This window comes from Zeus faber, assembly GCF_960531495.2.
Source record: "Zeus faber genome assembly, chromosome: 5".
NCBI classification, from domain to species: Eukaryota; Metazoa; Chordata; class Actinopteri; order Zeiformes; family Zeidae; genus Zeus; species Zeus faber.
The window spans coordinates 34495038-34518849 of NC_137192.1; the positions used below are offsets into that span (position 1 = coordinate 34495038).

Below are 23812 nucleotides of genomic sequence, written 5' to 3' on the forward strand. Positions count from 1 at the left end.
ATCTATCTATCTATCTGTCTCTCTGTCTGTCTATCTATCTATCTATCTGTCTATCTGTCTGTCTATCTATCTATCTATCTGTCTCTCTGTCTGTCTATCTATCTATCTATCTGTCTCTCTGTCTGTCTATCTATCTATCTGCCTGCCTGTCTGCCTGTCTGTCCGTCCATCTACACGGTGTAGATATTTGGGCAAGGGTTTGCTCTGAAATAAATAATGACGTTTTCTTTTACCCACATCAATATATCTATTTTGCTTTTGCTATATTTATACATTTAAGAATTTTAATTGACAAACAGAAGAAAATGAAATGACAAAAATGACAAAAACAAACCGAGATCAAAATAAACAAACAAAAATAAACACAACCACAAAGACATTACTTTTTCAGTGTACAGTGGATAAACTGCAGATCTACATGTACATGTAAACACATACACATCCATATTTACATTCACGAGTATATACACATATACATATATACACATTTACATACATACATACTGTATACACATATACATATTTACACATTTACATACGTAAATACTGTATATATATATATTATGTATAGACAGAAAAAGGCAAATCATTTCAAGGACTGTTCTTTCTTTCTATTGATGTCACACACGACCATCTCGGGGGAAATAGACGGGTATTATGGTGGAAGGCATCATTTAAGATCAATAAATCAGTGTTTGCATTATTTCAATACAGTTAGTTCCTGCACGTGCAGTGTATGTTAACTGAGACGATGTTACTGAGTCGCTTTACAGGGTTTTCATTTTTTTATTAATTCATTTTTATTTTTGGGTTTTTGGGTATTGATAGACAGGCAGACAGACAGAGACAGACAGACAGACAGACAGACAGACAGACAGACAGATAGATAGATAGATAGATAGATAGATAGATAGATATAGAGTGGGCAAAAAAAGTATTTAGTCAGCCACCAATTGTGCAAGTTCTCCCACTTAAAAAGATGAGAGAGGCCTGTTATTTTCATCATAGGTTCACCTCAACTATGAGAGACAAAATGAGAAAAAAAAATCCAGAAAATCACATTGTCTGATTTTTAAAAAAAATATTTGCAAATTATGGTGGAAAATAAGTATTTGGTCAATAACAAAAGTTCATCTCAATACTTTGTTATACTGTAGACAGACAGACAGATAGATAGATAGATAGATAGATAGATAGACAGATAGATAGATAGATAGACAGATAGACAGATAGATAGATAGATAGATAGATAGATAGATAGATAGACAGATAGATAGATAGATAGATAGACAGATAGACAGATAGATAGATAGATAGATAGATAGATAGACAGACAGACAGACAGACAGACAGACAGACAGATAGATAGATAGATAGATAGATAGATAGACAGATAGACAGATAGACGGACAGACAGACAGACAGACAGACAGATAGATAGATAGACAGACAGATATAGACAGACCGTGTTGTTATTTTTATATATTATTCTATTTATGATTTTATTCTGTAATAAAAAATGTTTGGTCGCAGGTTCACGTGACCTCCTCCAGATCTCGCGATCGTTCACAGCGTCTCCTCCCGACGTGATCTGAGAACATGGCAGACGACCGCGGGCGAAAGTGGGACCGTTGCCTTGCCGACACCGCCGTGAAAACAGGTAACGACGACCCCCGCCCCGCGTCGCGTCCGCCCACGGGACGCCGTTCGATCCGCGTGGCCAAGGACCCCCCCCCCCCCCCCGGGCGCGCCGGGTTTCAGCGGCGTCGCCGCGGGTCGCCACGACACGCAGCGCGCGGTCACCGGACGCGCGGCTTCTCCGGCGTCTTTCCCAGAAGCGCGCGACGGGGAACACGCGTGGATGCGGGTCACTCACGCGACCCCCCCCGCGGAAGGGGCGCCCCGGTGTCCCGCGTCACGGTAGTGTTGAAAGTGACGGCCCCGCGCGGCGGCTGAGGGAGCCGCGTTGACCTCTGTTCACCGCCGCGCGTCGCGCCGCTCGGCCGCGCGGGGGGGCGACTACGACAACTACGACAACGACGACTTGGTCCTCGTTGCAAATATTTTGCAGACTTTGATGACGTCACCGTGTCGTTGACGCCATATGCCGCGTGACGCTTCGACAGGGGGCGCCACACTGCAGGGGAAGCGCTGCCCTAACCCGGGGAGGTTTCAAACCACAGGCCTGGGGGCCGCATCCGGCCCGCGAGGCGATTTAAAGCGGACAGCTACATGTTTAGGATCTGTTGTTAGATCTGGCCTGCAAAATTATTCATAATAAACAATCCTATATTTATGCACGCCGTTTGACTTAATGTGTTCATAATGTAAAACAATAAAGAAATAAGCAATTAAACACTTATGATGGCTTGTCTGTTTTTAAGGCGATGCACCAATGTGTGCCGTATAAAAACCACGGGGGGAACAAACTAAGTGTCCCCCCGGTTTGTTTTTTCCCCCGCGTGACCGACGCGGGCCCCCGGGAGACGACGGCCTGGCCGCTGACCCGCCGCCCACCGGTTTTCGACGACCCCTGCCCTTTTAACCACAGCGAGGGCCGCGTTTTAGAAAACACCTTCGACCCCCAGGGCGTCCTCGCGAAGGGCCCGCGTCCCGGTTAGTGGCGGGCGATCCAGGACGCGGGCCGCCTATTTCTGGAAGTGAAAAAGAAAAAAGGAGGGGGGGGCTGTGGAGTTGGATACAAAATGAGAAAGTGTTGCATTCCTCAAGTTCCTCCCCCTCTGTCAGCGTTGGTATTTATTTGTTTACAACATTCTTTTTAAACCTGGCGTCGTCATCATCGTCATCATCATCATCATCATCATCGTCATCGCTGTGCTGTAATGTCAGCGACCTGCTCACAGGAATGGCTCCCGCTCCCGCTCCCGCTCCCACTCCCCCACGTTAACACTGAAGTTGGAAAGTCTGCGTTTTTACTTTTGAGCCCGCGCGCTTGTAACAACCTCGTAAAACCCTTCGCCGCTGTTAGGCCGGTTCCAGGCTCTGATTCCTGGTTCGATCCCGGTGGGTCTCCCCCCCCCCTCTCTCTTTGTGTCGCTTCTCGCTTGTTTTGTGAGCTTCGGAGTTTATTCGAGGGTCACGCGGGCGCACGCACAGTTTATTTCCCGGGGAGTTCATTTTCAAAGACCCGACGCCTAACTGGCTTTTGCGGCGAGAGCGGAGGCTTAATTTGGCGTCCAGCAACATTTTCCCCTGGCGTTGCGACGTACGTATGTGCGCGCACAATTACTTGGGCTTTATGACCCTGCTGTGTGTGAGCTGCCAATGGAAGTTATTCTTCACAGAAACAAGGACTCGGCCTTTCTGATGAGGCTCCGTGCGCCCGTGTCAGGGAAAAGTTGCCTCGTCGGCGTCACGACAGCAACACTAAAAACCAGAGCGGTGGACGCGCTGCGTTCTGAGTAGCCGCAGTTTCCAAATTGAGTGTTTCATAGTTTTTCTCCTGAAAGGAAAAATCTGAGAAAAATTCAATGACCTCGATATTTGGACAACCATATGCATCTCAAATAAAAAAAATAAAAAAAACTTTTCATGATTCCTATCACATAAACTGTACTTTTGAAAAGGTATTTTTCAGGCTTGTTTGCGTGTCCAGTGGGAGCGTGCTGTGTGAGCGTGCTGTGCGCGGGGCCAGGGTTGTCTCCGTACATTTTGTTCAATTTCAGCTGATCGAAAGAATCTTTTAAAACAATAACCCCCGTCCTCTTGGAGACTTCCCGACAAAAGGGAGAAGGAGCCAAAATGTCGATCTCCCCTCATATTTGACGTCGGGGCAAAAAGAGGGATGCTTCAGGAGTGGAAGGCGAATAATGGATCGTAAAAGTTGCAACAATTGAACCCGAACCAGACGGGGTCCAGGGGGGAGAGTGATTGAGTTGCTCCGAACGCTGTAAATAATAAGGAATTGTGGAATGTTTTTTGTTGATCTTGCGGTCATGTTTGACATTTATATGTTGTGTAATACAGAGCAGTCAGAACGTTCTGGCGGAGGCATATCGGTCATGCTGCATAGTTCTCTGAATCCAATTAAGAGTCGGAGGGGCCCAAATGGCTGTGTTTTTTTTTTTTTTTTTTTTAATGTGTTTCTGCGCTGGCTGGCTCAGGGCTGGGTGTGGTGTGGCCCGCAGCGAGGTGAAGCTAAGCACACAAACACATTCCTCCTCAAGATTCCCTTCCAGTCTGAGCACTTCTAGGCCTTTTGTCTGTCAAACACGCCCTGCCCACGGTGTGACTTCTGTGGCATCACGCCGTGTCTAGACAACGGCTTCACCTGGTTTTGGGAGGAAAATAAAAAGAGAGGGGGGGGAATCACCGTTCTTCTGCCCTGCTTTGCCCGGTTACCCCCCCCCCCCCCCCCCGCTCCTTCTACCCAAGCCCCCCCCCCCCTTGCACACACACACACATCTCTGTGTCAAACAGGGGGTTCCGATTTCGTGTTTTCTCACATTACCTCAGTTGCAAGGTGGGGTGATACACATGTTGTGTAACTCATTGTCTGGGTGTAAGCTGATAAAGTCACTTCCTCTCTCCCTGCTCCCTCTCTTGTAGTTGCGGGCCTCGGCGTGGGCATTGTGTTCTCACTCCTCTTCTTCAAACGTAAGTGCTTCAGATGCCCCAGGATGTGAAGACAGCATGCAGCCCCGCGGCACAGCGGAACAGCCGTAAACTATTTGGATAGCGGAGCTCGCAAATAGGTGTTGGAGCTTTGTGCTTGGAAAATCCAAATGTCATCACGCAGCGTTACGCAGTGAAAAACAGGAATAGCCGTGTGACACTTTGGCCATATTTCCTTTGCCGTAGTGTGTTAAAAAGCACTTTTCCCCTCATTTAATCCAGTGTTTTTGTCGGTGCATGGGGTGGGGTTACAGTCGTTCTCTTTCTCCACCAGGACGCACATGGCCGGTGTCGCTTGGCTCAGGCATGGGACTGGGAATGAGCTACTCCAACTGCCAGCACGACTTCAGGTCCCCCCACCTGCTGCACGGCCACATGGTTAAGGTTAGCGCCGCATATAGACGGGGACAGAAAACGCTTGGCTAATTACAGTTATGGCATATGACGTGCGTTTGTTCTTTTCCCTTTCAGGACCCATAAAAGGACCGAGGAGCTGCTGGTGTAGAATGAGATTTAACTGGCTTCATCATATCCTTTTGTGTTTCATTTGGCTGCTTGTTTCTGTCCAAAAATGTTCTATATATGTAAACTAAAGCAGTTATTGTATATTTAATAAAGGGATTATGAAGTACTTTGTGTGTGTGTGTGTGTGTGTGTGTGTTAGGGAGGGGGAGAGAGAGAGTGAAATGGGGCGTGGACATGGGAAGTAATTTTGTGTGTTAATGAGTTGAGGGACTTGAACTCCTGCTGTTTTGGAATGGGAGCCAGCTTCAGCATCTGCAGCCCTGAACCAGAGTCCAAGGAAGAAAAGCAGCATTTCACCGAATTATGGTAAATAGTCGGTGGAAAAAGAAGTCCGCTCCGTGTGGTCGCGTGCTAACCCCACAATCTGCCTCCTTTTTCGGTCTCCAAGTCCCCCGTGGGCAATAAAACAAACAACTGCCATCAAGACCTGCAACGTACCGGCGCGGAACGAAGCATCAACGCCTCGGCAAATCGAGCTTTGAGTTTGTAACTCCTCGTAACAAGGGGTTAAGAAAGGAGAGACTCGTGTCTCTGCTGAGTACAAAGAGTCTTACCTTCACTATGTGGTTATTGGCAGACTACCTTTTTGGCAGGAGACGCTTTGTCGGTCGTGATTGAGCACTGATATGTTTGTGGGGCTGTGCTATACGACTAAAGTTGGTTTGTGTGTGTGTGCATATACTGACACACACACGGGCGCACACACACACACTTCTGTCCAACCCCCCTGGTGCAGCAGAATCTGTGGAATGCAAAAGAATGCCGTTTCTGGACTGCAGCTCGGTCTTATTGCTAACAGGTGAGTTGTGCGCTGTGAAAAGGAGGCGCGGTGTAGGTACTCTCACATCAAGGAGAGTCATTTGTAACGCACGCCGCCGCCCCCCCCCCCCCCCAGCCCCCCCCCACCTCCCACCCTCCAGCTCTGGTTTCACCTTCAGCTCGCACAGACCCAACGTTTCCAGTGTGATTTTCCTCTGTGTCGTTCAGAACCAGTTGGATATTCAACACCCGTCTTGGGCCGTGTCATTAAGAGCAGTCTGGGTTGAATGGAGTCATGACACTGGTGTGAACCTAGAAGAGGGTGGGTGTGGGGATCCACGACTGCCCTTTCCACCATTTAAAAAAAAAAAAAAAAAAAAAAAAAAAATGGGGACGTAGTTTTAAAGGGTGGATGTTGTTCATAAGAGGGCCGCACTTGGACCAAACTTTAAAAGTTCACCTTTAGGAATTGACTTTTAAAAAAAAAATTGTTTTTTACATTATTTTGCCACTGCACCTGGAAAATCACGATGAGCGTTGTGATCAAAATGAATACATGTTCATTCTGTTTACAAGTGCAATGCCATGGTCGCAGTCAGGCCCCGGGAGATTTAATGTCTACTGTCAAAGTAGTACAAATCCGTTTAAAACACATAACTTAGGACATTTCTTTCCCCCCAGCACAAGCCTGCTGTCCTCCATGGGGAAGTCCAGCCTGGAGCGATGGAAATGATTTGCGTTTCCATGAAAGCAATGGAACCCGCTCCCTCGCCGCGCGGATCCGCGCCCACGGCTTTGCACGTCAGCCTTCGCCAAAACGCGTGGAAAAGCTTCTCGAAACGCACCACGTGTTTAATTCCCTAAAACGGCGCTTTTAAAGATCCCCAACGGGACCGTTTCTCACATCGCGGACGGAGCACATCTGCTGCCCAGTTGTTCCAGGTTTTCACGGGCCCGCCGAGAGGTGCGTTTTTCACCTTTTTTAAAAGGCGTCGGAAAACAACGCGCACGTCCAAATTCCACCCGCGATCCGACGCGTCGCTCGTTCGCCGTTTCCCCGTCCGCAGACCCCCGCGCCGCGTCCCGCCGGTGGCCGCCGCCTCGCACCGACCGCGGCCCGGGTCCGGTTCTCCCCCTCGCTTCTGCATGGAGGAACACTTGAAGGCTGCCAAACAAATTTCTCCCTCCCAGTTTTTTCCCCCCTCGTCCAACAAGGGCACAGCAGGATCCCAGTCTGGGGGCTCAGCCCAAACCCTGCCCAGATGAAGCTCCCACAGCTCCGCTGCAACTTGCACAAGTCCTTTCGGGGGAAGAGCGGTTGCGCTTTAACTGCTGATTTGTCTTGATCCCTTTTCAGTTTTTTGGTTTTGTTTTTTGTTTTGTTTTTTCTGGTGGAGGGATTTTTTTTTTTTTTTTTTTTTTTTTTTTTGGAAACACTGGACGGAAGGAGAGCGGAGGGGAGGGACGGTCCGAGTGGATGGACTTGGAGACGGACGGGCGGACGGACAGACAGACAGACAGACAGACAGACAGGCGGGCGGGCAGGCAGGCAAGCGGACGGACAGACAGACAGACCATCTCCTCATCCTCCTCCTCCTCCATCCAGGGTCTGTTCTTTCCGCATGATGAAACTGTTTGTGGGACACATTTGGGACTGATCCTCCTCGCGGCGCATCAACCGAATCATATTTTCCCTGCGGTTGATTATCCTACACAATAATATTTCAGCACTTTATTTTGTGTTTTTTATTGTTATTATTATTGTTGTATTTTTTTTTTTTTTATCTTTTTTGGAGGGATCATTGTTTTTGGAGGAGCCAGAGTTGAAACCCTTGGTGCGGTCTCAGCGGGACACTGCGCAGTTGCTTCTCCTGTGGGTGAGTCCGGCGACGTTTACCGGCGGAGACCGACGCACAAACTCCACCAGCGATCCGCGTTTTGCGTGGAAGTGTGACGCCAAATCCTCGGTGCAGGACCTGCCCGCAAAGGGGGGGAAACTGCGAGAACTGTCTCTGTCCACCGCCCCCGTGTAAAGTTGGTTTCGTGTTGAACGTCCGCTGCTCCGTTTGATACGCGCTTTTTAAAATTCAATAACTTGTGATCCGCGCAGCGTTCCGCCAACAAACCAACTGCACGTCTGGCTCTCCAGGTTCCCAGAGTTATGCAATCCAAATATTAGCCAACGCAACATTTGTGGGGGATTTATGTTCACACATAAAGAACTCGTGAAGGTAGAAGACAAAAACAAAAACATCAAAGATTATTGAATTTTGAAGGTCTGCGTGTCAATACGAAACTAACTTCACCCTGGTTCGTGTCCATGTGTCCATGGTCCAGTCTGAGGGTCCGTGCACGAGTTGCAGAACTCTCCTGTTGAGGTCTCTGCTGTTTAATCTACTAGTCCTCTAACTCCCCCAAAGTCCCCCAAAGAAGAATAATAATTATTATTATTATTATTATTCATGTAATTATAATTATAATTATTATTATTATTATTATTATTTGTTGTTCTAATAATAGTAATTATTATTATTATTATTATTCATGTAATTATAATTATAATTATTATTATTATTATTATTTGTTGTTGTAATAATAGTAATTATTATTATTATTACTTCTACTATTATTATTGTTGTTGTTATTTTTATCATTATTATTATTATTATTATTATTATTATTATCATTGTCACCATTATATTATTATTTATTTAAGGACCAAGGAGGACCACTGAAGGGAGGGGGAACATAATGGGTGTAGGGAGGGCGCCGTGGGTCTCCAGGCCGTTTTATAAGCGTGGGGAGAAAGCTGTTTTCTAGATTGTAAATGACGTGACTAGTCGAGGCATTTCTAAAGAGCGGAGCGGGGTGATGCAGTTTATTAGAGTCAGGTGGTGTCATGGAGGTTTCTCCCAGCATGAGGAATCTCCACTGAGCCAGGAGGTCCATGTGGAGAAGAGGACAGCACATGTATTCAGGGTTAACAGGGGATCATGTCCACTTCTCAGAGCTTTTACTGAAATAAAAGTACAACAAATACCCTGGCACTAAATTACTTTAGTAAAAGTGAAAGTACCACATTGACATTTCTACTTAGCCAAATGTGTAGAAGACTTTCCTTAAAATGTACTTAAAGTAGTAAAAGTATTTGTCATATCCAGTGCCCTGATATAACAAAACCTAATAAAATAATAATAATAATAATAATAATAATAATAATACCTAATAATACTGGATAAAATGCTTACTTTACCCTTTTTTCTGCAGATGAGTGCTGTTAATCCTGATTTACAATTTACAAAATAAATAGAACAGTGAGTCATAGTCATTTACAAGGATATAGACCTAATGAATCACTGAGGAGCTAAGTCAGCAGTTTGATAGATCAAGTCCCTGGTTTGCCTTTTTGCTTTGACTTACTTTTAATATGCATCACCATACAATAAATCCTGATTTTAAAAGTCATGCTACGGTGCTAGACATGCAGGAGAGTGAAAAGGATAGAAGTTTGCTTTGAAATGTAGTGGAGTAAAGGTTGAAAAGTCTCCAAAACTGAATTTACTTAAGTAACTTGAAAAAAAAATGTACTGAAGTACAGAAGTACTTTGTTACCTTCCACCACTGTTGCGCACAGTGTCAATACAACTGTAGTTAAAAGATAATATGCGACCGGCAGAAAAGACAAACAGGTTTGTTTGTGCCCTTGCCTCAGGTACAGTCCCAATCCCATCCATTTTGTGCCCTTTAGGTGCAGCCATGTGGCAAAGAATTGTGATTTGCTGCGCACTGCTTGAGCTGTACTGGGCGGCACCGCCTGCCCACATCAACCGCCTGGCGCTGTTCCCTGACAAGAGCGCTTGGTGTGAGGCCAAGGACATCACACAGATAGTTGGGCACACTGGATGTCAGTCCCGCTCTATTCAAAACAGGTCAGAAGGAAGAGGTTTTCTCTGCCCCTCTATGGAACCCCTCATCTATCTATCTATCTATCTATCTGTCTGTCTGTCTGTCTGTCTGTCTGTCTGTCTGTCTGTCTGTCTGTCTGTCTGTCTGTCTGTCTGTCTGTCTGTCTGTCTGTCTGTCTGTCTGTCTGTCTGTCTGTCTGTCTGTCTGTCTGTCTGTCTGTCTGTCTGTCTGTCTGTCTGTCTGTCTGTCTGTCTGTCTGTCTGTCTGTCTGTCTGTCCGTCCGTCTGTCTGGCTGGCTGTCTGTCTACATGGAGCTATCTAGCCTCTATGTGCACATCGACACAGTCTCTCTGTCTGTCTCTCTCTCTCTCTCAGAGCTTGCCTGGGACAGTGCTTCAGCTACAGCGTCCCCAACACCTTCCCACAGTCCACAGAGTCCCTGGTGCACTGTGACTCCTGCATGCCCGCCCAGACACAGTGGGAAGTGGTGAGTTTCATCTCACGGGAAACGCACACAGACGCCAAGCCTTGTCGAGGGCTGGCGGGGTCAGCGGTCACACAAACACACACACACGCACACGCACCGAGCCAAAAGACACTCAGAGGGCCACGGGCGCGAGTGAGGGACTCTCATACGGACGGGAGCGGGGCCCCCTGGACCTCCTTGTTTATGTCGAGCTGATCACGTTTGTTGTTCCCTCCAGTGAATGAACACCAGCGTGCTGTGATGCTTTGTGTTGTGTTTTCTGTGCTTTGGTCGAGTTCTGAAAGCTGCCAGGTATGACGGGAAGGTGAGATCCCCGTAGGTGTCCATGGAAAACATCATCTGGAGTGTTTACGTCTCAATTACGCCGTGTTTGACTTGGAATAGATGTTTGAGATGCTCATTATTGTAAGATAAGCTGAGATAACTCTTTATCAATACGGGGCTGGGTGCAGTGGTTTAACAATGTACTATTTGGAATAAAATAACAGCAAACTCTTAACAATAAACCACTCAGTGCTGGTTCTGCAGCTGTCAAACATGAAGATTGAAGGTTGTTCATCAGAACTGATGATCGCTGAACAAAATAAGGAGGGGAGCGGTCTGGAGACAGGAGGCTCATTCAGGCTTGTGCAATGCTGAGCTTTCTGTTTTTTCTGTGGGGAACACAAAGCGTGGCACGCGGCGTTCTCCAGTAGATGCGTGGGCACTCCATTTGCTTCTTTAATTATTCAGAGGGTGTTAAAGTAGAGGAAACGCCTCTTGGCGGGATTTGATTTGAAGTACACCCGTTCGCTTTTAAAGCAGACCCGGCCTCTCGACCCTTGCGTGTCCATGTTTGTGCGTGCGACCGTGGGCAGGTGACTTTGGAGTGTCCGGACAGCGAGGAGACCCCCCACGTGGACAAGCTGGTGGAGAGGATCTTCCACTGCAGCTGCCAGTCCTGCAGCAAGGAGGGCGTCCAGGAGGGGGCGGTGATGCAGCTGTACCCTGCAGAAAGCGCCCTGGAGACCCCCTCTCTGTCCGAAGCCCTCAGCGGGGCCCAGTCGCACCCTCAGCCCCACAGAGACGCCCACGCCAAGCACGCGCTGTCCCACACGGAGCACCACGCACTGCCGCACACGTCGGACGGAGGGTAGCGGCCCGGCCGGCGCTGCCCCTCCGCTCGTTCTGCCTTTTCCATCTCCGTCACTCCCTTCTTCTTTATGCCCCCCCCTCCTGCCCCCGCCCCCACACGTCATCTTCTTTACCCACCTATTGCAAAGGCACTTTGAAAATACAACTTCACTTTAGTTTAAACCTTTTTTTAAAGGCACACACCAAGCCATGCAACAAAAGTACATCCTACTGTAATGTAAATTTAACGAGACAACAACCAGCCAACACATTCTTGTTCTCAAATTAACAATGAGTACATGCGTTTGTGCACCAAGACATGACTATAGACTCTTAATGCTGTAGTCTCATATTAAACTGCTTTAAATTCAATAAATTCTATTTGTAAAAACAATACCTTTCTCTGACCTTGTTGTTGATCATTACATTCATACAGACACTGACTCTGAACAGACCCAAAAATGAGTATAATTACTTTTTGCCTTATATGCCTTTTTGCCTGTCATTGCTATGTTTGGTGTGGGGAATCGCCAAACAGCCATTCTTCACCAACACAACCACAAATCTTTGGTGCTGTTTACTGAGATAAAGTAACATGCCAGCAGGCCAGATAAACAAAAGATAAAACAGATGTTTTAAGTGTTTTTGTGTGGATGTAATCCCATGTATTTTTTATTTTTTTTAACTAACAAGTCCATTTAGGACCGAGTGAGAGAATGAGTCTGTCTGTCCGGTTTACTGCTCTTTGAAATGACTTTCCACGGCCACATTTCACATCTATTGCCAATCTATTATGTATTATGCATGATGATTTTAGAATATACATATACATATTTGTTGTTTTTTTTGTTCGTTGAACAAAAATATGCTATTTCCTAAATTGTACAAACTAAATTGACAAAGAAAATATTAATAAAAGATGATGTGGCCTGACAACGCTGATGTTTTTACCTATGACAACAAACCAACCTAAACAACAAGTATTTTTCACTGTTTGTTGTGTACTCTTAAACAAAATGTATACAATTATAAATGAACATGAGCAAAGCTGTTGTGGATCCAACAGCAAACGCACACACTCACACGCACGCACGCACACACATACACGCACTCACGCACCCACACAACACACACACATGCACATGCACACGCACACAACACACACACAGGCACACGCACACACATATTAATACACAGTCAGGTGTGTGTATAAATGACTGCAATAAGCATCAAGCGTCAAGTAAAAGTATATCATCATTCCAGTAGGTGTCAGTAGGGCCTTGCAATATGTTGTTTCTTTTTTTTAATTTTTTTTTTGAAAGGTGGGATTTAAGGGAATGATTATCTTTTATCAATTTTCCACAATCTGTAAAACGTTATTTCTCTTCAAAGGCGGAAAGCAAACGGTACAACAAACGGCATATGGCGTGAGCCCACTGCGGGAGATGAGGTTTTACAGAAATGGGGGCTAATGAGGCAGAGCCGTACGGAGTGAGCTGAACAGGGTCTACGATGGGAGTGGGAGCCTCATCTCCCCGACACCTCCCCGACCACGTCGACAGCAAAACAGCGGCAACAACAGTGCATTCAGTTCCTCAAATTTCCATCTTGTTCACCTGTTTGAAACGTGCGTCCACAAGGAGCCTGTGTTGAGTAATGAGCACGGTCGCCACTGAACGGGGCATGATGTACGTTACATGTCAAAACGCCCTTAACCAGTAATGCGTATTATGTTTTACAGATGTTGTTCTGAAATGTTCTGCCTTATTTTAGCTCCGTTTTTTAATGGCCAGGTCCCCATTGGCGCCTCAAAAAAGTCACAACGAAAACTGAAACGCATATTTAGAGCTCGTATATTTTGTGGCGGAAAGAAATACGAAAAAGACACAATAAACATATAAAAAATTGTTGTTGTTTTTTTTTTCGTGCTGTGGACCCACTGCAGCTCCTTAACGGGTCCCCTGGGGGCCGCGGACCCCGCTTTGGGAACCCCCTGGTCGAGGTGACAGCCTGCGCCGGACGAAGCTCGCGCCCGAGGAGACGCTCAAAGCCTCGTGCCCGCGCACACCCCGGCAGGGCACGCGGGCTCCGTGCGGTTCCCTCCCGCAGAAATCGGCGTCTGAATTCGCGATTCATTGTTTAAAATCCCCAAAGTTTTCAAATCCGGACTCCAGGACGACAAGTACAAAAAGCCCCAGAAGGAGATAAAGGTAGGGAAGTGGCTTTTATTCATGAACACGCTGTTGCTCCGCCCTCATGGAGCCTTTATTGACCTATATTTTGCGAATATTGTCTTTTTTTTTTTCCTCCGTGGATTATCATCGTATTATCACACATCAACCGGCGATTAAAAACAACCTATTTGAATAGCAAAACAAGGTTAAATAAATCCAAATTAGACGTATTCATCCATTCAGTGTTACTTTGAGTGTTAATGATGACCAAATACCAATTAGTATTTATTTAAAGATCATGTGTAGTACCTTAAGATATTTACTGCAGACCAGCCCAGGCTGTGGTAACACTGGTGATAAACATTGTCTCCCTGTGATTAAATTGACAATTAGATCACAATTAGGCGCACGCCTCTAGCTGAACGCCTCAGCCCTGATCGATGCCATTGATCAGCTGATTGATGGGAAGGGCGGGGTTGGGCTACAGGGAGGGAGGTCCACAAGATCCTCCGGATTTTTGGTTTTCCTGATTTGCATTAGTTATCAATGGGGAGCAGGCAACACACTGAAAGAGACTCCTGCTCCTGAGGTCTTCCGGTCGTCTCACACAATTTATTATTTAGGAAATTCAAATCAGGACGCATGCGGGGATAAGCTGCAAATCAGGATATTAGGTAGGTGTTCCTCTCATATTCCTTTCAGGGAGGGAGGTCTTGGTGAGTGGAGGAAGGCATTCAAAAGCTAAATATAAATTATAACCATATCCTTCAGTAAAGTAAAACAAGTTTGTACTGCACCTCATTTGCATTTTGATAAGAGTATGAACCACACCAGCACAAAACTCCTCCTGTAAACGTCGAAATGCATCGCCTTAAAATATCTCAGGACCAACTCATACGTTTTGCCTTATTTCTGTCAATGTTCACCCCGTAGCCCTGCCGCCCACCTCCACATCACCCGCCCCCTCCGCCCTCTCCTCCACCACCGCCGCCTCCTCCTCCTCCTCTCCCTTCCCCAGGATGTGCGGCACGGACGCTGACCTGGACGGCGGCGGCGGCTGCTCGGGCGAGGAGGAGAAGGAGGAGGAGGAGGATGAGTTCTGGGCGGGGGAGGGGATGAAGATGCTGCCGCCGCCGGTGGCCCACACGGCGGGCAGCGCTTGGGGCAGTCGCCGGGGCCGGGGCGGCTGCCTGGCCTGCGGCGCCGCTCTGCTGCTCTGGAACCTCCTGGTGGTCCTGGCGAGCGCCGGGCTGCTCGCCGCCGTCTTCTCCCTGGTGCTGCTGCCCGCGCTGCTGCTGCTCTACGCCGGCTTCCTCTGCCACTCCAGGGTGAGCGACCGGCGGCTGCTGGGGCGGATCGTTTTTTTTGGGGTTTTTTTTAAATTAAAACGTTTTCATCAGTCACGGGGCAGCAAGTCTATCAGTGGTGAGGAGATTGCTCGACGTAAATAGAGGATGGCGTGTTTTTAGGAACTCATCAAAAGGAAAGTCGGCCAAAAACACGATCTGAGCGAGGTCCAAAGAGATGAAATTCAAACACAAAAATTTGAAAATTGAACCAGACGCTGGGGTCGTGAGATGTCACGATGGTGAAAATTTCGGGGGATAATATAGAAAATAATTGAACAAATACTTTGGTGTCACGTGACACTAAATTATCTCGAATAAAATAACAAAATCATCGTTAGTTAATTGCTGTAATGGGATGAAATATGATCTCCAGTGTCTAGTCTAATATTTAAATGTTTTATGTGGAATATTGGTTCATTAAGCCACATCAAGCACCCTATTTTTGGCATTTTCAGCCTCAATGAATTTTTCACTTTCTTCTTCGTCAATGGCAGTACCCACGCCGCCCTTCATCCGTGTGGATCTCTGTATCTGTGTATTCTGATCAGCGTTAAAAGCCTTTTTACCTCGTTGCACTACGCTCAACCGAATCAAGCCTTTTAGGAGGTCCCCTTTCATTCTGCTTTCACAGCTGCATCGGGGCCGCGGCGCACTCTGCATAACAACCTGTCAATTTACAAGCTTTCATCTCTGAAATGTATCTCGACGCGCAAAGAGAGAGAGAGAGAGAGAGAGAGAGAGAGAGAGAGAGAGAGAGAGAGAGAGAGAGAGAGAGAGAGAGAGAGAGAGAGAGAGAGAGAGAGAGAGAGAGAGAGAGAGAGAGAGAGAGAGAGAGAGAGAGAGAGAGAGAGAGAGAGAGAGAGAGAGAGAGAGAGAGAGAGAGAACTAGGTACACAGGGTCTGTTGACGTCTTCACCAGCTTTGAGACTGCTGTTCACTATAAGGACTGCTCCCGTTGTAGCCATGCCTTCCTCCTGAGAGAGAGAGAGAGAGAGAGAGAGAGACTCTGCGTCGTCAAGGCGTGGTGTGACCATCAGAACAACAGAGGATTTGATCTGGTAAAAAGCAGGAGCTCATTTCTGTGTTTTTTTTAAAATATAGTTCTCGTGTTGTTCTGGCCTCGTCTCCCGTTTAACAAATGTCCTGATATTGGTGCCAAACGAAATCACTTCGACTGAAAATATATCTCAACATTTCAAACCTGATTAATTCTTGCTCCTATTCTAGACCCCAAAATTTGATCCCTTGAAATACTTGTTATTGTTTGCTTTGTAATAGCCAACAAAAACAAGTATTTCAGAGCTGCTTCAAACCTTTCAAGATGACAATAAGAACCCTGAATAGGGCAGTTTCGGGAAAAGTATTTTGTTTATATTGCCAGACCACACGGCCCCCCCTCGAAACGGAGGGTTTTCAGATGCAGACTCAAGCCCATGTCCCTGCAAACGATCATGCACATTTTTAAATATCTGAGTTGAATGCAGATATGGGCAGTTTTAACTGGCATTTCAGAGAAAAACGTTATTCACGGTGTCAGTGGAACTTTGGTGCAAAGCGGAGATTTGCGAGTGACAGTGCCGCCATTTTCATGTCCTGCGTGCGACGCTTGGAAAATGATCCGGCAGCAAATCAGTCGGAGCGCCACGATCACAGCCCATCCCGACCGGCAACACCACACCCCCAAATGCGGGGGCGGGGCCAGGGGGGCCCGGGGCCAGAGCCTCAAGGAACAAACCGGGACCGCGTCCTGCTGGTCTTCCTGGGAAAACACGGTATGTTGCACTGGCCCTTTTTGCCTCATCGACAATCGATGACAATGTCAAAAAAATGATCAAATTGCTGCAAAAATATTAAACATTGAACGTCATAGAACAGCTCCAGAAATTCCAAAACGCCGAGTCTGGAAAGTGTTTTGGACGATGGTGTGAACAGAGCAGAGGCCGACCGGTGCAGAACAGGAAGCTGCCTTGAAGCGCCCTGTAGCTTTAAACACGGCACCGTCACGTCGCCCGTTCATATTCAATACCTCCGTCTCCGTCTCCGTCTCACCTGTTTGCTGTTTCTTTTTGTTTTTTTTTCAGTTGAATTGTGCTTGAAAGTAGGGCCGTTAAATCCAGCTGAATAGAGTTGAAATACAGAAATAGAGTTGATGGTCCGGTCGGTAGGTCGACACTGTGATATTATTGTGAATATGTCGGTGTGTGTTTGCTTAATGTTCTGCGCTCCCCGCGTCTAGAGTAAGTGTAGAATCAATATTTTTTTTTGTTCGAAGGGCTGCGGGAAAGCACCGTCGTTACCGCTCATGCCGTGTTGGGTGGTCTTCGCCAGTCCAAACTGACGGAGGTGCACTCGTCCATCTTGTGGTCACGCTGCATCGTCCCTTCCACAGATCCACAGCTGCTGCCGTTGACTCACACTGTGATATAAGCCATAACATTTTACTGCCTTGTCTGCTGCTTGGGAGCTTGCCAGGAGCCTCCCATGTCTTGTTTATGGATGTTGCGTGGAAGGCTTCCACTCGGTGCATATTTCACAGTAATTAAAAATGTTGAGCTCCCTCATCACAGTGACTGCCTCAGCATGGGGGAGATAAAAATGGACCCTGGCGTTACATTGCAATTAAAGCCACGAGAGACGTACGTGTGGGATGTAAAATAAGTGTAATCATAGCCCGGCGGTGGCATCCACGTTCTGATGGATCGATGGATCGAACAGGGACGGGGGAACCAGACAAGGCTGCCCCAATCAGTGCCTGCACCGGCTCTGCTCCGGCACCATGACCGACAGGATGAAAATGTGAAGGCCTCAGAGGAGGCATGGGATGCACTCCAGAGAGAATAGTGTGCGCGCGCGCTCCGATGTGGGTGGCGAGGGTCCTCTCGAAAAGTAGCCTGCAATGGGAAAATGTTCATTAAAAGGGCTGTTACAGGTACAGTCACTTATATCCTCCAAAGTACTCAACACCAGGGACGAAGAGCCAAGTGTGGGCCTGTGGAGTTTTTCTTTTCTTTTTGTTTTTTCACTTTTTCTACCGTCAGGTGAACTTGTCGAACTTCTGTCATGAGCCTTTTGGATGTGATAACACACTCACTTCTCTCACTTCTCTCACTTCTCTCACTTCTCACCTCTCCCTCTCTCTCTCACTTCTCTCCCTCTTCTCAATTCAGTTCATTTCAAAGGACGTTGTTGGCATGGGGAAACATTAACATTCACATTGCCAAAGAGAATGTTAAACTAAAAGTGTGAAGAATATATACAGTGTGTGTATACTATATATATATATATATATATATATGAGATGCTAACCTTAAATAAAGGCACATCGGGCTCGTTCATGCACATCCACGACTCCTGGGACTCGTTTGGGGGCGGTGAGGTGGGAGGTGATGTCAGGGCGGCGCCGCGGGATATCGCGCCCGGGCGACCGGCCTCTGCGTCGCCGTTGGCAAATATTTGTGTTTAAAAAAAACAAAAACACAACTATACAAGTAACCCTAACCCTAAAATGTAAAAGATTATCTTTCTCCTCTCTCTCTCACCCTCTCACCCCCGTTTCTCCCCCCTTTTGTCTCTCTCCCCCTCCTGCCCTCTCATCCCCCTCTCCCCCTCACGCTCCCCTTTCTCTCCCCCACCCTCGTTTCTCCCCACCTTTCTCCCTCTCTCTCTTTCTGGTGTTTATTGGCAGCTCTGAGCTCCTCTTATCCTTAGTGGGGGACTGGTAGAAAACCTGTCACTCCCCACTGGCTGCTGTATGTTTCCTATCATCTGACATCTACCAACGCACACACGTCAGCACTGTAACTACTGGCTGTCACATCACAACAGTCAATAAGGCTTAAAAACCTTGTTTACACTCCCCAACGATTATGCTCCCCTTCCCTCCGTCTTCACAGGTTCTCGACTCCCATTCCGCTGTCTGCCGTTACCTTGACGACAACAGCTGTTCCGCCCTCATTATCCTGGGCTTTGTGATGATGTCGCCGCTGGTGGTGGTGGCCGCCGCTGTTTTCTGTGGCCTCTTCCGGAGGTTCAGGCTGCTGCCGCTCATCCAGCCCGTCTCACGGGCGTGGTACCGCGGGCACATCTCCGAGTGGGCAGGGAGCATCAACGCCTGGGTGTAACGCCTCCGCCCGAAACCACAAGGTGGGAGGAGGGGTCAAGGGTCACCGGGTCGACACTGGCAGGGAGGGAAGGAGGGGCCGTGTCCAGTCTGAGGAGCTGAATTTGGTGGTAATTTGGTGAGTTGGAAACAATGGTATTGTATACTTATGGTATATAGTAGTAGTAATAATAATAATAATAATAATAATAATAATAATAGCTTTATTTATATTACACCTTTACAAACAGAGTTTACAAAGTGCTTCGACAGATGAAGTCGAAGCAGAGCGTTCGGATCATGAATTTAAAAGGCAAAGGAACATTAATAAACAGGAATTAAATTACTTCATTCAATTGTAAAAGCGAATAAAGAGACAATAAAAATAAATGAATATTTACAATATGACAATAAAAAATAGAAAGGAAAAATCAAAATAACTAAATGGGTAAAAATTAAAAAAGTTAAAGACAGGGGGCGACATCACATAAATGCGGAACCATGAAAATGGGTTTTGAGATTTAAGAGAAGTCACTGACTCAGCTGAATCTCCTCAGGCAGGTGGTTCCAAGGTGGAGGGGCCCTGACAGAAAAGGCGCGGTCACCTTAAGTTTAAAGTCTAGACTTTGGAACAGCCAGGAGGGCCCCGCCCGCACTGGCTCATATGGGGTCAACATATCTGTTATGTAGCTTGGAGTCAGATCCAGACGTGCTATAAAAGTGATGAGTGAAATCTTAAAATGGATTTTGAAGCGAACAGGGAGAGAGAGAAGTCGCGATTGCGGTGATGTGTTGTCGTCCTATGGAACCGGTAAGAAGCCAAGCTGCTGCCTTCTGAACTAATTCAGAGGCCAGAGAGGGACTTTCGGTTGATGCCAGAAAGAAATATATGTGGTAAACAATACTGTTGCCCAAATTACAATAAAAAAATAATATTACGAATTTAGGGGTATTGTTTATTTATTTGTTTATTTATCCATCCATCCATTTATTTATTTATTTGTTTGTTTTTGTCTTTACACATTAAAAAAACGTTGAAATACTTCTATTGTTTTATAATAATAATAATAATAATAATTATTATTATTATTATTGTTATTATTATTATTTTCTTACAGGTGTTAACATGTATTAATTCATTTTGTATTTGAGTGTAATGGATGTGTGGGTAAATCCTATTTTGGAGTCATTGTATTTGTTTGCTATGTTGCAATTGATGTGCATTTCTCGTTGTGTTTATTCACATATATAAATATAATTGTAAAATGATTTTGCGTAACTGATGTAGCAGAATAGAAATCACAGAGAACAGGGGGTGAGCGGATGTTTACATATTTTATTTTGGTAGGTCCTGTAGGTGAAATTGTGCCATAAAACTCCTTGCTGTAAATAAAAAATATATCTATATTTGTTCCTTTTGTATCTGAATGAGGTCATCGACATCTTCATTTGGGTGTGTACTGCTTATCAAATCTGGGTTGTTGTTGTGGACAAGGTGAAACTCCTCTAAATCATCCCGTATATACTGTGTGTAGGGAGGTTGTTTACAGCGGCGACATAATTGTGTTTGAATAATTTAGGCCTCTGTAAAGACAAGGGCTTACGAAATGTCGTTCATTCAAATCGGCGGCGGCTTATTATCTGTCGGAGCGTTTCATTGGACAGATTAGGGAGGCTGATTGGGGTTAACTTCCTGTTTGCCAGAAGGCTTTGGGATGGGTCTGATCCTTGTACTCGGACCCTTGAAACCTGCAGCCCTCAAAGGGATGTTTTGGTCCGGACAGGTCGCTCTTCATCACAGAAATAAACATTTTGCTCAGTTTTTCGGTCCATTGAGTAGGAACCTGCCGATGCGTCCCGGGTTGCATGTGTGTTACTTCGCTGACGTGTGTCTGTCTGTTCCTCTCTGAAAATCCAAATAAAGATACGGATGTCACCTGCAGCAGCGCTGTATTTCACTGTAACCTCTCCAGTTGAGTCCTCTCTCACCGTTATGAAGGATGATGGTATGATCGTAAATGTTCTAATCGTTAATGACACAGTCACACAGTAACTCAGATTCTGCAGCATCGACTACAGTACAACACTGATGCAGGTAACAGAACAAGATGAAAGAGCATTTTTATTGCGTTATAACCGCTATATTTTTCACTTTGGCTCTTGAAAAGGACAAGAGTGAAAGGAGAAAGTATCAACATGTCCAGATTTAGTTAAATACATAGTTCAGGTTCCTTGCACTAAAAGGTCGCTCTTGTTTGAAGTGGAGGGTTTAATGGACGTTGGCCTGAACTTTGCTTTTGCTCTGAAGCTGCATGAAGGCAGTGGCTCTCCGCTGTTTTTTAGGAATATTCCTATCAGGAGAGAGATCAGTCATTTCATTGGTTCAGAAACAAACTGACAAAAACAATGTATTGTGAATATGTACCTGACAGGACTAAACTGGACCCTGTGTGTTGCTGCCTGCAGCGATATTTATTATTTTTATTTTTATGTCACCAGAAACCAAACTCCACTCATCTCCATGACAACATGGACTTTTTCAATGGATCCTCCATAGAGACCAAATTATATCTTATGAAATCCAGATTATACACACTTTATGGAGGGACAATGTGTGCTGCAGAATGGAAACTCTTCTGTTTTAAGAGTGATTTAGGAATGTGTGGGGGTGTGTCTGTGCGTGTGTGTCTGTGTGGGTGCTTGTGTGGGTGTGTGTGTGTGTGTGTGTGTGTGTGTGTGTGTACAGGGGGTGGACAAAATAACATAAATACCATGTGAAAAACAGACTTTAACATTGAAAAAACTAAATCCCCAATTACAAATGTGTCTGCAGTCGTGAGCCATGTTTGATTTGTGAGTTTTTAAACAACTAAATAACCAGTGTTTCAGAGAAGCGTGACTGCAGGTACATGAGCGGAGGAGCTGCAGAATCATTTATTGTGTGAAGGGAAACAATGACAAAGACAATGACAGCATGAGCCGAACATGGACAGAGCTTACTTTATTTAAAGGAAATAGAAATGACTGTTGGGTGTTGAGGGGATGTCACGGTGGCGTGAAGTCTATTGACTGGACATGACTGTAAACAACGGAACCTTCCGCAAAATGGGTCCTGATTTCCAGCGTATCTCTTGTGCGATGTACTGCAACGCCAAAAACGGAATTAAATGCAAGCGGCCCAACAAACCACCACTAGACGAGGTGCGTTGCACGCTGTCACCGCGGCGTGCAGGAGGTAATCTACATATAGTCGCGAGAGAGAGAAGAGAATGCACAGATCACTCCTTTATGCTTTCTGTCTCCCCGTCTACTCTCCATTACCTTCTCCCATCATTTCCTGTCGTATATTCTTGGGCCTCATCCTCACCCATGTGCAGTGACAGCCCCCTGAGCCCTCACTGAGCTCAGTTCAAGCTGAAATTAAAGTGCTGTACATGCTTTACTCTTCCTTTTTTTAATTTTTTTTTGGTTTCTGCTCTTTAAGGGGCGATGGCTGAAGCCGAAATGCCACTGAAGGGAGATCCGGACGCCGCGTGCTGTTCCTCGTGTTGTTCGGGGTCGGGGTCGGGGTCAGGGTCAGGGTCAGGGTCAGGGCCGCCCCCCCCCCCCCCCCCCCCCGGGGTGTGTGTCGCTCTGGGCAGGCCAAAAAGGAAAAGCCCCCCGCGTCCGCCCACAGCGCTTCACGCGGCGCAGCACAAACACATCCACACTTTTAAACGCTTTTCCCTCGCGTCCCGCAGCGGGCGAGCGGCCCCCGGAATACAGAGGGATAATTACCGCGTGAATCAGATCGGCGTCGAGGCGTGAAGGCGGCGGCGGCGGCGGCGGCGGCGGCGGCGGCGGCGGCGGCGGCGGCGGCGGGGGCGGCGGCGGCGGCCTGCCAGGAGGCGGCGGCCTGCCAGGAGGCGGCGGCCTGCCAGGAGGCGGCGGCGGCGGCGGCGGCGGCGGCCTGCCAGGAGGCGCCGCGCTGTCAGTGAACCGGAGGGGAGGGGAGCACCTTTAACGAATGACGAACCCCGGTTTGCGAGATCGGGCTCGTTCATGCACATCGGCGACTCCCGGGACTCGTTTGGGGGCGGTGAGGTGGGAGGCGCTGTCAGGGCGGCGCCGCGGGATATCGTGCCCGGGGAACCGGCCTCCGCGTCGCCATTGGCAACGCGGGTGTTTGGCCTCTGCTCGGTGGCGCCGCTTTCACCCCGGATCGCCTGCGTTCGTGTCGATGAGCAGCCGTCTGCTTGCGAAGGTAAAGTGTCACTCATCAACTATTTGGAGCTTACAGACAACAAACATCATATTACACAGTTAACTGCAACAGTAATCATTATTTGTGAGTACTGGTGTCCCATTTAAAAACCCATTCAGTGCTGTGTGACGCAGTACAGCCCAAATGATTGAAAAGAAACCAGACTGTTTAAGCCTCATATGTGTTATATATATATAAGGTATGGTTTCCATCAGCCCAGGTAACATGAAGGCCTTGCAGCCATCTGGGGTGTTGTATAAAGCTAATGCTCATGGGTCAAGGCAACAAAAAAGGTAAACAGATTCAAGAAAGTTCACTTAAACGCAAATTCTTAAAAACAGAATCGGGGCCTGGGTTTTTTTTTTAAATTTTTTTTGGTATGTTTCTTCAAGTGTCTTTTTTTTGGTTACCATCCAGCTGTCTGAACACTGGAAAAAAAAAAACAACAACAACACACAGATGGTTATTCAACAAGAGATCTGCAAGTTCCGTCTCTGCGAAAGGGGCTCTTCTGTTCCCTCC

General features: G+C 46.8%; 3 protein-coding genes across 4 annotated transcripts; all 3 read left to right on the plus strand.

Moving 5' to 3' along the window:
* The first annotated feature begins 1552 nt into the window (after window positions 1-1552).
* LOC307229955 (MICOS complex subunit MIC10-like) lies at window positions 1553-5266 on the plus strand. The gene is made up of 4 exons (XM_080000089.1): window positions 1553-1660; window positions 4570-4617; window positions 4910-5019; window positions 5107-5266. Exons 1-4 carry the CDS (start codon window positions 1600-1602, stop codon window positions 5113-5115), a joined length of 228 nt encoding a protein of 75 aa, XP_079856215.1. The 5' UTR covers window positions 1553-1599; the 3' UTR covers window positions 5116-5266.
* Window positions 5267-6596: 1330 nt separating this feature from the next.
* On the plus strand, window positions 6597-12355 carry nbl1 (NBL1, DAN family BMP antagonist). 2 transcript variants are annotated; one of them, XM_080001449.1, is made up of 4 exons: window positions 6597-7526; window positions 9668-9848; window positions 10201-10312; window positions 11170-12355. In XM_080001449.1, exons 1-4 carry the CDS (start codon window positions 7397-7399, stop codon window positions 11446-11448), a joined length of 702 nt encoding a protein of 233 aa, XP_079857575.1. In that variant the 5' UTR covers window positions 6597-7396; the 3' UTR covers window positions 11449-12355. The 2 variants fall into 2 exon arrangements, with proteins under 2 accessions (XP_079857575.1, XP_079857576.1); XM_080001450.1 differs by having other exon boundaries at window positions 7383-7796.
* A 2263-nt stretch (window positions 12356-14618) lies between these two features.
* tmem88bl (transmembrane protein 88b-like) lies at window positions 14619-19069 on the plus strand (the record flags this gene model as incomplete). Its single annotated transcript, XM_080001575.1, has 2 exons — window positions 14619-14927; window positions 18842-19069. 2 exons carry the CDS (start codon window positions 14619-14621, stop codon window positions 19067-19069), a joined length of 537 nt encoding a protein of 178 aa, XP_079857701.1.
* Window positions 19070-23812: the final 4743 nt, after the last annotated feature.

What these genes read in the sequence shown, in the direction of transcription:
- nbl1 (XM_080001449.1), top strand. Translation starts at nt 7,397, where the DNA reads ATGGACTTGGAGACGGACGGGCGGACGGACAGACAGACAGACAGACAG. An exon ending in TCCCGCTCTATTCAAAACAG is followed by an intron (nt 9,849 to 10,200) that starts GTCAGAAGGAAG and finishes TCTCTCTCTCAG; the next exon opens with AGCTTGCCTGGGACAGTGCT. An exon ending in CCCAGACACAGTGGGAAGTG is followed by an intron (nt 10,313 to 11,169) that starts GTGAGTTTCATC and finishes GACCGTGGGCAG; the next exon opens with GTGACTTTGGAGTGTCCGGA.
- LOC307229955 (XM_080000089.1), top strand. Translation starts at nt 1,600, where the DNA reads ATGGCAGACGACCGCGGGCGAAAGTGGGACCGTTGCCTTGCCGACACC. An exon ending in CGACACCGCCGTGAAAACAG is followed by an intron (nt 1,661 to 4,569) that starts GTAACGACGACC and finishes CCTCTCTTGTAG; the next exon opens with TTGCGGGCCTCGGCGTGGGC. An exon ending in CTCACTCCTCTTCTTCAAAC is followed by an intron (nt 4,618 to 4,909) that starts GTAAGTGCTTCA and finishes TTTCTCCACCAG; the next exon opens with GACGCACATGGCCGGTGTCG.